Source organism: Zootoca vivipara, chromosome 4 (genome assembly GCF_963506605.1).
Source record: "Zootoca vivipara chromosome 4, rZooViv1.1, whole genome shotgun sequence".
In the NCBI taxonomy this organism is placed as follows: Eukaryota; Metazoa; Chordata; class Lepidosauria; order Squamata; family Lacertidae; genus Zootoca; species Zootoca vivipara.
The window spans coordinates 47,168,591-47,182,329 of NC_083279.1; the positions used below are offsets into that span (position 1 = coordinate 47,168,591).

Here is a 13,739-nt window from a genome sequence, read left to right on the forward strand (position 1 = left end):
AAATAGCTGTAATAGTCGGGAGATGCTTCCTGCTGCAGGGGAAAAGTGTAATCTGTGGGCTGACATTCAATTGGCTTTGCTGGGAGAAAAACTGCAAAGATCAGGGGCCTGTTTATTCTTGGCATCAGGATATTTGTCTAGACAGAACCTAATTAGCAAAACTTAACATCAGAGGACTTTACTTACAGGAATCAATAGCATTCAGTAGATTGCTGGAATATCTACGCTTCAGCACCCAATTATCCCATTTATAGACAGGGTGTGCTTACCAGAAATTTAAGACTGCAATCCAATGGTAAATTATATCTATAGGACTTCCATAGCCATATCAGTGCAGAACTGTGTCATGAAAACACATTTATGACCATAACTATTAGCACAGTTGTTCCCAAATATTTTCCTCCTCCACAGACCACTTGAAAATTGCCAAGGGTTTTGGAGGACCATTTTTGGGTTGTTGTTTTTTCTGCTTCTTGTAGCAGTTGTAATGTGCTGCGCTACAGATGCTGTATGTTTTTTGATTACACCTCTATTGCTTCTTTTATTTCCCATATATTGCATTTTATGTGAATTCCATAGACTTCAAATTGCAATACAATACAAGAAATAAAAGCATCAATAAAAATACAATTAAAAATCAATATGAATATTTACTGTGTGGAATTTCCCACCTGCCTTCTTCAACCACAAATCCACACATATGCTGCAGACCACAGTTGAGCAACCCCTGATCTAGCACATAATTATCACAGCAGTAACAGTTACTACACGCTTACAATAGTTCTATCTCAAAACACAATTATTCCGATTTATCTTTTTATACAGCACATTTTTTAAATGTGCAGCGATACTCCACAATTGCCACTTTAGTTTAGCATCACAGTTTTCTGTGCCTGTTAACTGAATCTGCCTGGCTTGGATGCCAGCCTGGTTCTTTCTTCTGTCAACATGAATCAAAGCCTAAAGGAACAGCTCGCCATGCATCCATAGTGCACTGACAAAACTATCTTCTCTTTTCTTAATAACAATAGGGGGGGGGGACCTACCAAGAGCAAGAACTCAGGGCTCCTTCCATACCACTTACTGAATGTCACATGAGACCCTGGTTTGCTGGCAATAGAAGCTGTTCAACTTATCATCTTTTCTTGTGGCTGATGGTTAAATTAAAGGGGGCTTCTTTGTGTGTTGCCAAGAATTTGTTTTGGAAATAAAGTAGTGTCAGGAGCTAAGAAGATATGGAATCAGGAGACTTGAACAAAGACATAATTGCACTAAAGGATCTTCTTAGTGAAGTGTCTTAGTCAACCTTATTTTAAAGTCAGGATTGCCATATTTCAAAAAGTGGAAATCCGGACAATTTACGAAAATTCAGTCCGGACGCCATTTTCAACGGGCAAATCCCAGCTGTGTCCAGGAAATTATGGACATATGGCAGCCCTAGGTAAAGTGGAACATGCTTTATGCTCATTTCCTACTATTGTTGTCACAGCACCAGCATGTAAGCACCAGGGGGCAGTACTGCAAAGTAAAACAATGCTGAAAATCGATTTTGAACTGCAAGTGTTGTTTTCTCCAGTGTTGAGTTCATTTCTCCGTGAATGTTTAATAAAAAAAAAAGTTGCTCTATGTGCAAAATAAAGCACTGAATCATTAACATTTTTATAACGACATAGTTAATCCTAAACACTGTGGCTTTAAGTATGGTTGAGCCCTAGTTGATACTTTAAAACAGTTGTGGGTAACCTGCAACCCTTGGGCCCAGTTTCAAAAACCATTTGCAAGTGATGAGGTTAATTCTTGGGCATAGTGTGCCATAGTTTGCTTCTTTCTCAGTCATTTTGCAGCTGCCTTTTGCTGAGCTAAACCATAGTCTGGCTTAGTGTGTCACTTGGACATGCAGCTTATTTCTCCTGGACAAACCACAAGTTGCAAGCCATAGGCCAAACTTTGGTTACCCACTTGTGGTTTGTTTGGAGAGAGCTAAACTACAAGCCTAGATTCAGACAACATGCTAAGCCAAACCCGAGCTTAACTCAGCAAAGTGCAGCACCATCATGACCAGGAAGGAGCAAAGCAGCTCCAATCTGCTCTCCAGGAGTGCACAAATTTGCTTTCTTGCACTAAGCCATGGCTTTGCTTAACATGGTTTGTGAATCGGGGCAGAGAAAAGAGGTGGTCTTGCCCACTTTTGACTCCGGTCCCACCTACACTTGTCACGCAGCCACCCCACAAATTACCCCTGAATACAAAAAAAGTTGCCCACTTATGTTTTAAAAGTTATTACGTGCTACTAACCTGTGGTAAATGCATGGAAGCAGACCGACTGCACTAAATGTACAAATGTCTACAAGGGCCGCCATCATTCAAGCAATCACAACAACCCTTTTTCGAGCCATCACAATCACACAGCATTGGTAAGGACTGCAACAGCTGTCACATGGAGGCACCACTCCATACACTTGACATCTCACCATATTTGACCCACAAGCAATTACATGGAGGCGTTAAAAAGTTTTCACAGGGGCAGTTAGAAATCTAAGAGTTCTAGAACACTTACCTCTATAGCCTCTTTTTCAGTGTGTATCTTCCTCCCGGTAAGTAACCTACAAAGCAGGAAATAACAGTCCTGTGTCCTTTTAAAATAAGTATATTTTGCTAATTAAGATTTTAGAAATAAAATCTATAGTGCACTTTACTGGGGAACATCATCTTCCAACTTTAAACGAAATAAAACAAATGCCACATTGCATAAAGATTCAAACAGCTTCCCATCAAACTGTTCCTCAAAAACAAGAGACATGGTATAACAAGCCCCTATGTTGTATCCCTTGTCTCCAACATAGTATTACGGAAGCTCAAGAGTCTAACAAGTAGGGAACTTTTAACGAAGGTTCTAACAACCTTCTGAGCTACTATAAAACCCTAAGTATAATTCTGGCCTCTTTCTTTTGTTTGAGGTTCATTCTTTAACCTATTTCTGTGTCATGTTTTATACAGTTCAGTGAATTTATGGGCTGCCTTGGTTCAACGGATAGAGAAAGGTTGTTCGCATAGAGTTCCCTTTTGCAGTGCTATCATAATATATTTCATTTAATTTATTTCAGGTATTTTAGCTGCTTTTTCTGACACAGTGATACTCGAAGGACAGTTCAAGACAAGAAGGTATCATACATTAATAATTCAAATTCATAAAACATTTCTAAAAGTCTTCTTACTATCTTTGGCCAAGGCCTTCTAATCAAAAGGCTCTGAATGTTGTCTTACTAAGGTGTTATTCAATGTGATAAATGTATAAGTTTGCCTTCACACTAATAAATACAAGAAGTTAATCTATGTTGCTCATCAACCCTTGGCATCTTCTAATCCTCTCAGCTAACAGACCCTGTAAAATGATAGACTCAAACAGCATATATACCCCATGTTGTTGAAACAATCCCAGCCAAACTAATTTAGCAAACTTACAAAAATTTAGATTTGTTAGCACATGATTTTATAGATGGCAAGAAATGCCAAGAATGCATTTAATATTAATTTTAATTAATTACAAGATGCAACTTATCATTTTAATCAGGATGATAATAATAATAATGAAAACAATTTATCTCTACCTCTTTAAAAATATATGAGAAAAACAATACTTACTCAGCCTCAAACTGATTAGGTGTTATTATATCTGCTACAGGCACAACCTTGTCCTTATAAACTGGAAGAAGATCCTTTGGAACATACTGTAAAGAATAAGAAAAATGATATTTCCTTTGGAAAGCTTAAGCAGGTTCTTCATTATTCAGAGTTTATTCTACAAAGTTCAAATCTTCCAAAAAAAATAAATCCATGAATGTGCAGTTCTTCTTCTCAGCTCAATCCAGAAATTGATAAGTACACTGGTGGGAAGAGATTCACGACTATTACTGCACTTGGAGATTTCATATTCCACACACACAGTTCCAGCAAACTCTGCTATTCTGCTGCAGCAGAAAGAAAGACTGCTGTGGCATTGGGGGGGGGGGGGTAATCACCTTTTTTTTTACAAGCTACTTTCCATAAATGGATTTCCATACAGAATAGCCACCATGAAGTTGCACTTCAAGCAACCAGCACACCACACATTCCACACATGCAGACAGAGTTTTCATTCCCTGTTATACTGGTCCAGTCTGTATCTATGTCCTGAAGAAATAGAGTTTGTTTAGGCATAACATTATGCATCAAGATGGGCCAAGAGTGAGATGATTACCAACCATATAGCCTTCCCCACTCCACTTGTCACCCATCACAGGATCGCATACTGAAAGAGAAAATTAAAATTGTTAATGCAGATGCAATAATGCCACCGCATAAGAACATAATTTTAAGTAAGGTAAAGGTAAAGGGACCCCTGACCATTAGGTCCAGTCGTGACCGACTCTGGGGTTGCGCACTCATCTCGCATTATTGGCCGAGGGAGCCGGCGTATAGCTTCCAGGTCATGTGGCCAGCATGACAAAGCCGCTTCTGGCAAACCAGAGCAGCACATGGAAACGCCGTTTACCTTCCCGCTGTAGCGGTTCCTATTTATCTACTTGCATTTTGACGTGCTTTCGAACTGCTAGGTTGGCAGGAGCTGGGACCAAGCAACGGGAGCTCACCCCGTCACAGGGATTCGAACCGCCGACCTTCTGATCAGCAAGCCCTAGGCTCAGTGGTTTAACCACAGCGCCACCTGGTCAATAGATCATAACCATGCCAGGCTCATTGCAAACCTCTATGGTAGTTACAATAAATTGTTATTATCCTATGCTAGGAAATTGATCTTTGCTAAAACACCCCCCCACCCCCAAATGGCATAAACTGAACTTTGTTCAGGATCCATAAAAGGATAGAATGATTATAGGCTGTGAATCTGTCCAGTAATTTGAAGGGAACACTTCTCATACCAAGTGGCCAAATGGTCAGTCAGCAGCAACTTGAAAAGGCCCTCTTAGAACTGTTTGAAAGCAATGTTAACCTATATTGATTTCAGCAAACCAGGTCTTGTCTCATAGCTCCAGGATATCAGGCAAGACTTAAACAGCTAATGTAACAGAAGTTATTCAGTGATCTTTGAATCTGAATTCTCTCTAGCGAATGCTCCAGCACTCAGTTGCCTCTTTGAAATCAGAGCAGCTAAGTCAAGGCAGTAAGTTCCACTATAACATCAGAGAAAATCAGTCTCTTGTTGCCAGACAAAACACCCATGAGCTGTGAACTTGCTAATGCCCTTTTATTATCACTATAGCACTGCTAAGAGATTTCTCTGGTGTCCCAGCTGGTGTCATCAAAACTAATTTACCCCCAAGGAATTTCATGATCTATTTTTTATATACTATCAAGGCCATAACCACTTTTGTGTACCCTGAGCCTTTAGAGTTATGTTCAGGAGGGCCACCAATATCTTTCGTCTGGGAGATCTCCCTAACAACATCATGTAAAGTGAATAATTTGTATATTAGAAACTTACCATATACCAAATTGGAGTTCTGTTGTTTTAGCTCTTGAACAATATCAACCACCATTCCAAGGAATGATTTGTCTCTTGTGTAGCCTTTGAAGGGATAAGATGGGAAATTAAGATTATGTTGGAAAAGTATTTTCCACACCCAATTTCTGTTCAGTGGCAGCAGCTCTATGAATTGGCCTGTAGTTGTCACTTCTATAAACTGGGGTGAGTTTGCTATTTTAGAGTTTATCTGCCTGGACATGTGGAAGCCAATCTTTTTTCATAGGTCTAAGAGATCAAAGCAAAACACAAACACAGAAACCACTATAAGCTTCCAAGCAGTTTTTCTGCTAACAAAATCATTCTCTTCCCTTGAGGAAAAACAACCAAATTTTCTGTCTAGGATGCAGATTGGCTGTAGTGTTTTTTACTTTCTTCCATGTGTGACTCAGTCATCACAAATTGAAGTGCCACAGGTCACATTTTGATCTTCATTTAGTTTTTCAGCTTTGCCAGTTCAAGTGCAGAGGACTGTTATAAATGTATTCTTTATCAAGGAGAGCCCCTACTCTTGCAAAACACACACACACACACACACACACACACACGTCAAATGGAACCCTCCCAACTTCTCCCCCCACAACCCCTCCATAAACGAGAGTGAGCTGAAGGAAGTAATTACAGAAATGTAGAGTTGGAATGGACCCCAAGGATCATCTAGTCCAATCCCCTGCAATGTAGGAATCACAGCTTAAAAAATCCCTGACAGATGGCCGTTCAAGCTCTGTTCAAAACCTCCAAGGAAGGAGAGTCCACCACCTTTCAAGATAGTCTGTTCCACAGTTGAACAGCTTTTACTGCCAGAAGGTTCCTCCTAATGCTTAGCTGGAATCTCCTTTCTTGTACAGTAATATGATCCATTGGTTTGAGAGAACTTCTACCCTCTGGAGAAGCAGAAAACAAGCTTCCTCCATCTTCCATGTGACAGCCCTTCAGATATTTGAAGATGGCTATCATATCGCCTCTCAGTTTTCTCTGCTCCAGGCTAAACATGTCCAACTCCCTCAACTGTCCCTCATATGGCTTGGCTTCCAGACCCTTTATTATCTCGGCCATCCTCCTCTGCACACGTTCCAGCCAGAACCTTACATTTTTCTTATTGAAATATGTTTTGTTACTTTTGGCCAAGTTCTCGAATCTGCAAGCTGCAGCCACTCGGATCAAGCACCCACCCATAAGGGGCTTGTTGTGAGGCAAAGTGAATGGCACCTCAGAAACCCTGAATGAATACATAAATTGGCCCTGAACAGAATAGATGGTATGCTATTCTGCAAAACCAAATGAAGCAAAAACTCCACAGCCCCCATCTCTGCTCTTCAACACTGTTGAGTTCTAGCAGGTAATTCAGATGAAATTCAGAGCAAACTTTGCCCTGCCTATATAGGAGTGACCCTTTATACATTTCACTCGAGAGTTATTCATTAGTTTAGAGAGATTACTTTAGTGAATAATTTACACGTCTAGTCATCTTTCCTCAGAGAGTTTAGAAATATGGCCTAAGTATCCATGCCATACATTTAAAGCACACTTACACCACTTCATGGAGAATCCTGAAAATTGTAGTTTGTTGAGGGTGCTGGGAATCGTAGCTCTGTGAGGTCATCACCCTTAACATACCAGAGCTCCCAGAATTCTTTGCGGGGAGCTATGCCTGTTAAAGTGGTGTAAATGTATGGTGTGGCAGTGACCTTAGTCTTAGGTCTAAACAAGACATAACAAGAGACACTAGGGAGACCTTAGACAAAATGTACAGTATTGTGAGGGACAAAGAGCAGCTGCTGCTCTGTATGTTTTCAAACAACATATAATCCAAAAAAAATGCAATATGATGTCACCACACTCTGAAACTCCCCATTCTCATCCCCTACCAGCCAATGATGTGAGACAGTGGCAAGGAGAAGGCCCGTGTGATAACATCACATTACATGCCGCTGTTTTAATAGGCATTATAAAGCAAAGAGCACAAAAACAGCAGCAACGCCATATCTCTTATAACAGCGACTTTAGTTCTTTAGTTCTTTGGTCACAATGTGTGATACTGAAAGTAGAGACCAAAGTCGCCACATGCAGTAGAAGCTGCTAAAAAAATTATTTAGCAAGCTTGCCTGAACATGTAAACAAAGTTACGTATAACTGCATTTAAATTTTGATTATTTTATTTGTATATTGTTTACAGCTGCTTTATGCATGCTCCTTTGAGATTCTATGATTAAATAGTTTATATACAGTATTTGTCGATCTAGATAAAGAAATGGTATTGTTCTTTGATATTAGACTAGCAATCCAAATTGGGTTCATTGGGATGTGTCTGTGTAGGGTGCCGCGTCCTGGGCCAATGTTTTCAGGAAATTTTTATTGTTCTCTCTTCCCAAACAGTAAACAGGGCCAAGACAATGAGCAAAAATAAAGATTAAAATGAGAGTTTTAACCTCTATACCCAGCAAGCACAATGCATTAGTCAATGAATGTCTGAAATGTTATTTGTTTCACTGGCGCCATACTCTCTTCCATCAAAGCCTATTTTTCCCACTTACACACAACCCCTGAAAATATAGCTCCTCACAACTTACACTTTCCTGAAAAGCTCTGAATATGGACACAGAGCAATATCTTAAAAATCAACTTTAAATGATATAGACTATCCAGTCTCAAAATTACCTCAATTATTTCAAACTATACTTTGAAAAAAAGCAACCCTGAGCCCAGATAGAAGCAGGATAAGAAATAAAAATAAGCAATAGTGCAGGTAGAAAAATATTTTAGTTGGATAGCTGTGGTTGGTAAAAGAAAACAGTTTTGTAAAGCTATTCTGTCATTTTGCACATTAAGATTTTCCTCAGGGGGGAAATTAAAAAGGTCTTCAAAACAAATGGAATCTGTTTATCCTGAAAATTCATTGCCACATCAGTGCAATCTCATTCACTTTGTTATTAAATATCTCCTTTACCTCCAAGAACTCCATGGAAACCAGAGCAGGGGGAAATAAACTGTCAGCTGTGCAATGCCCTTCATGGCAGAGTAGCCTTTATGGGCGATAATTCTGGACCTGTATCATTAAATTTCCCCGTTATCCTCGGCTTTGAAACCACCTCCCTTCTTGAGGAAGTTATATAAATCAATATGGCAATCAATTTCATCTAGCAAGTTTAGAACAAGCCTATTCCCTGCAGTAAGGAATACAGAAAATGAAATTTAAAACATATGCACTGGATGCATTGAGGTGAAACTATGTTATTAACAATAATCTGCAGAAATGTGAGCGAGGGTATTTTGCTGGATGCAAAGCTTTATATTACAAGCTCCCTGCTGAGGTTGCCTTTTAAAAATGCTTCTCCTAGAGAGGCAATGTAGACATAACACTGAATTATCTCTTAACCACGTTTAAGAGAGTGAGAGGACACCGTTTGTTTTAACAACAGCTACCGTATGTGTTTGCCCCCAGCGTACGTATTTCAGGTTCTTTAGTGGCCACGATAACACTCTCGAAAAAACTAAGAAACTTACCTGTAAGTACATAATCATAATGATTTACATTGTTCAGTTTCAGTCCTTCATATAGTTCATGAAGTTCATCTGAATTTAACACCTGCCCCTTCCAGTGATCATAACCTGAGCAAAGAAAGAGACAAAATAATGTTATAGGCTGCATGGGTGCCCCTGGTGAACTGGCCTGTACCCTTTTCTCATTTAGATTGAGCTAACCCTTGCTATAATGTCTGTGTGGGGAATTATCTCAGGTTTGGGGAATTGTGCAGCAGGTGGTGGCAGGTAAATTGACAGCTTGAGGAACGGATACCCATGAACACCCAGCTGGTACTACACATATTGAGGTCTGCAGAGCTACCTTTAGGCTGTCACTACAAAGGTCATTTGCTCCAGACCTCTCTCCTGAGGGATCTTTGTAATATAGACTGGGTGATCGGCAACCCAATCATTCCTGGTGATGAGTGGAGGAAGAGTGCTGCCTTCATTTTCTGATGGTGTCCACACTACTAGGAACTGTCCCTCTACTCACCCAAAGACCCATAGCAGGCTGCAGTGTTCAGAAAGCCCTGTGGGGTGGATGCAATCAGGTCATAGGCCATATCTGACCTACAAGACAAAGGTTCCCCATCTAATGACACAAATTTACATCCAGGCCTTTGGGGAAAACTGAGGTGTTTCAAGTCAGTTATATTTATATTGTCGATTGATGGTTGGTTTATTGTTTATTTTGAATTCATGTTTGGTGTGTATTATAGTGTTTTTTTAAAAATTAAAAGTTATTGTTTTAATTCCATATATTGCAAACTGCCCTGGGATCTTAACTGATGAAGGGCAGTTTAAAAATGGAATAAGCAAATAATAAATAAAGCAATGGCAGTTACAGCCTGAACACTGGAAACAGAGGGAATGATTGACTCCACAGCATCTCCAGCACAATAATCTCATTAAAACTGAAATTATTGTGGCTGGTTTTGTAGGGGAATGATTGAGAGCACTAAAACAAGATTAATCTAGTACTTTCTGACCCAATAAATGCATTTTCGAAAGGAAATAAATCAACATTAATAGTCCTGTTATTATTTTGTGAAAGCAACTGGGGTTTTCCAAATATAGAACCAGAGGAAAACCAATCACATTCTACAAGTGAAAGAACAAAAGGGTGTTCCTCAAGCCACCTGACGCATGAAATCTATCATCCGGCTATAATACTTCCCCACATTAGCTTTGGTTAGGGAGTTCACCCATCTGCTTTCTCTGACCCCTTTTATAAACCTAATTGCAATTTGGCATCTGATGGTACAAAAGTTCAAAGATGAACAGAAGCAGTGCCAAGAACACTTTTGAATAAACTCTGAGAGGGAGGGAAATAGCCAAAGAGCATTCAAGGACACAGTACCCCATTGTGACTGGCAGGAGGTACTGGGCAAGCAGTAAATGGGTCAGCATACTATAATATGTTATCCTTGGAAACAAAGGTCCAAATTTCCACTCTTGTTCCTCAAAAAACAAAAAAGGGGGAAAGCATTTTCCTTAATTCTCCATGCTTAGATCAACACAGTTTTGCAAATTTATTAGCCTTGTTCAAATCAGAACTGGTTCTGCAACAATAGGCATGGAGGATAGCTTTGCACATGCCTTTAAATCTCTCTGCTCTATGGTCTTCTTGGTGCCTGGGTGCTGAGCTCTTGATCTGTTGTTAACCAATAAATACAACCATGCTGCCTCCTGGTATTAGGGTAGACCTGTTGCAAGGTTCCCCACACAGGATGCTACAGAGAATGTCTGAGTTAGCATCAGCACTCTGCAGCACGCCTCAGTGGGAAATGTTTGGCTGGAAGCATGTGCTTAAGCCGTATTCAAGAGTGAGGATTCCCGTTGTGAGAAGCCCTCTTTGGATCCCAGTCCAACTGCATCCCCAAACGTGAAACCAAACAATGCATCTGACTTTACAACACACACCTGTTTTGCTTTTTAAGCATAGGAAGCAAACCAAATGAGTCCTTTATATGCATGCTAATAACAAATCTGCCAAACTGTTAAGAGCAGGCCAGAAGCCTATCAGGGTCTATTTCCTCCCCCTTCCCCCCAAAACATTTATATTCATACACATGAGAGAGAGCGTGACAAACTGAAACTGTCTCTCCCCCCCCCCCCCGTTTCTTAAAAAAAGAGCATCTACGTAGGCTGTGTGACAAGCTCCTTTTATTCGAGCGTGCAGCACAATGTCGTTTGGAGGTGAGTCACTCACTCTAATCATACAGTAAATACTCCTCGCCAGGCAACTTAGCCAACAGAGCTCCCTCGGGGCTCCAGCTTAAAATGCTCTCTCTATATCAGGAGGATTAAAAGAAGCATATTCTTGAGCATCACAAATAGCATATCAACATCTTCCTTTTCGTTAATGTAAGGAACAGAGTGATTCAGAAAAAACAAGTGTCCATCAGAAGATGTTTTAATATATGCTCCTTATCTCTCTCCTCCCTCTTTTGCCAATATCAGGAAGTCAACTTCTTTGAAGGAACCATGAAGTCTACCGTATGTATGAGCAGGTGCTTATAGTGACAGAGGACAGTGTCAATTTGCCACTGGGTAGCCTCAGACAAATTACTATCAACCTTAGTACCTCTTACCATTCTTGTGGAGATTTTAAAAAAGCTACCTCTACAGATGCTAGCCCAGGCTCCTTGGAGGAGAACCAAGGAGGAAATGTAATACATACACAAACAAACAAACAAACAAACAAACAAACAAACAAACACTCAAAGCATTTGATTGTCAAATCCTTCATCACTCACTGGAGCGATAAGGGGTTGCTGTTTCCAAAATTTTTGAAGCAAAGTAGTTTCCCTTTAAAACATGTTTTTTTTTAATGGCCGCTGGAAAAGGAGGAAGGAAGATTTTGCCCACTGTGTGAAGCAGCGGCAGAACGTGCTTTAATGGCACCTGGGACGCGCACACACGCGCGCTGGGAGGGCGGGGATCAGAGGGTGAAAGGAGCCCACCACACGCCAGCTGAGCCTTCGGGGCCAACACTGTCAGAGCAACACCAGCCACAAGCTGCTTTCCAAGGCGGGAATGATCAGACTCTGGTGAAAGTCTGATGCAAGAGTCTGTTCTTTATGCTCCTTCGATATCGCATAAAGCTTGCTCCTCTCAATACCAACAAATAAAGAGAGGTAAAGCCATCCTAACCTTGCCTAGGGGACCGTCAGAGCAGTAGAGCCGCCACCACATCAGAAGGCTTTGTTGGCTCTTGCTGGTCTGGGTGGAAGGTGAGAGGCGGTTTCCTTGTTGTTCATGATGATGTTGTTGTTTTGCAGCACCAATTCCAGGCTGGCACAACAGAGAAGATCCATCTGACAATGGACCAGCATAGGAGTCAGTGGATTCCTGTTTGAGTCCGGCTCTATCCCTGAAATGCCCTGTTTGGGGGCTTGACCATAGCTGCCAAGTTTTCCCTTTTCTCGCGAGGAAGCCTATTCAGCATAAGGGAAAATCCCATTAAAAAAGGGATAACTTAGCAGCTATGGGCTTGACACTAACTACTGTTAATGGGATGAACACCAGCTGTAACCACCCATCCATTCAGGTCTCCACAGCAGCAAGAGAGAGACCAGCACAGAGACCAATTCTAATCCCTCCTCAAGTCATCAACACTGGGGAGTTAGGAATGGTCCCTGAGTGTTTTGTATTCTTAACATTTACCGGTATTTAGGATTATACATAAGAATGCAAGAGGAACCTGCTTGAGCGGGTCAGAGGCCCATCTAATCCAACAACATGTTCTCTCACAGTAGATTTCATATGTGCCTATGGTAGGCTTGGGGAACCTTTGGTCCTCCAGATGTTGCAGAATTACACCCCAGATAGAATGGCCAATAGCCAGGGATGATGGGAGTTGCAGTTTACAACATCTGGCAGGTCAAAAGTTTCCCTATAGAGAAACAGGCCCTGGGAACAAGAGCACTTTCTCCACCTACAATTTCCAACAATGGTATTCAGACATGCTGCCTCTGGCAGTGGAGGCAGAGAACAGCCTTTTCCTCCATTAATTTGTCGAATCCTCTTTACAAGTCATACAAGTTAGTGGCCACCACTACCTCTTGTTAGAGAGAATTCCATAATAATTTCTTTCCTCTGCCCTGAATCTTCCAACATTTCTAGTTCTAGCATTATTAGATATGGAGAAAAACTTTTTGCTATCCACTTTCTCCACACCATGTCTAATTCTATACAACTCTCTCATGCCTCCCCATTCATATTTTTTCTAAACTAAAAAGCCCCAAATTTTGTCACCTTCAATTCAACCCCTTAATCCTTTTAGTTGCCTTTTAATGCACCATTCCCAGCTCCACAATAGCTGTTTTGAGGTGAGGCAACCAAAACTGTACACAGTATTCCAAGTGCAATGACAGCATAGATTTGTATAATGGCATTATGATGTTGGCTTATTTTCATTCTTTGTCCTAATGATCCCTAGCATGGATTCCTAGTAGCTGCCAAACACTGGTCAACATCTTCATTGAGCTATTCACTTTGACCCAAAGTTCTTATTCCTGGTGAGTCACCACAAGTTCAGATTCCATGCGTGTATACAGTCATACTTCAGGTTACAGACGCTTCAGGTTGTGTCTTTTCGGGTTGCGCACTGCGCGAACCCAGAAGTACTCAAACGGGTTACTTCTGGGTTTCGGCACTTGCGCATGCGCAGAAACACTAAACCGTGCTTTGCGCA

The 13,739-nt window shown here is 40.9% G+C and overlaps 1 protein-coding gene across 1 annotated transcript in view; it reads right to left on the reverse strand.

The window, feature by feature from the left end:
• Positions 1–13,739, reverse strand: part of PDXK (pyridoxal kinase) — a 48,387-nt gene that overhangs the window by 12,904 nt on the left and 21,744 nt on the right. The window contains exons 3-7 of the mRNA XM_035116328.2: positions 9,023–9,127; positions 5,480–5,563; positions 4,242–4,288; positions 3,643–3,728; positions 2,558–2,603 (exon numbers count right to left, since the gene is read on the reverse strand). Coding sequence (XP_034972219.1) covers positions 2,558–2,603; positions 3,643–3,728; positions 4,242–4,288; positions 5,480–5,563; positions 9,023–9,127 — 368 coding nt within the window. The remainder of the gene's footprint in view (positions 1–2,557; positions 2,604–3,642; positions 3,729–4,241; positions 4,289–5,479; positions 5,564–9,022; positions 9,128–13,739) is intronic.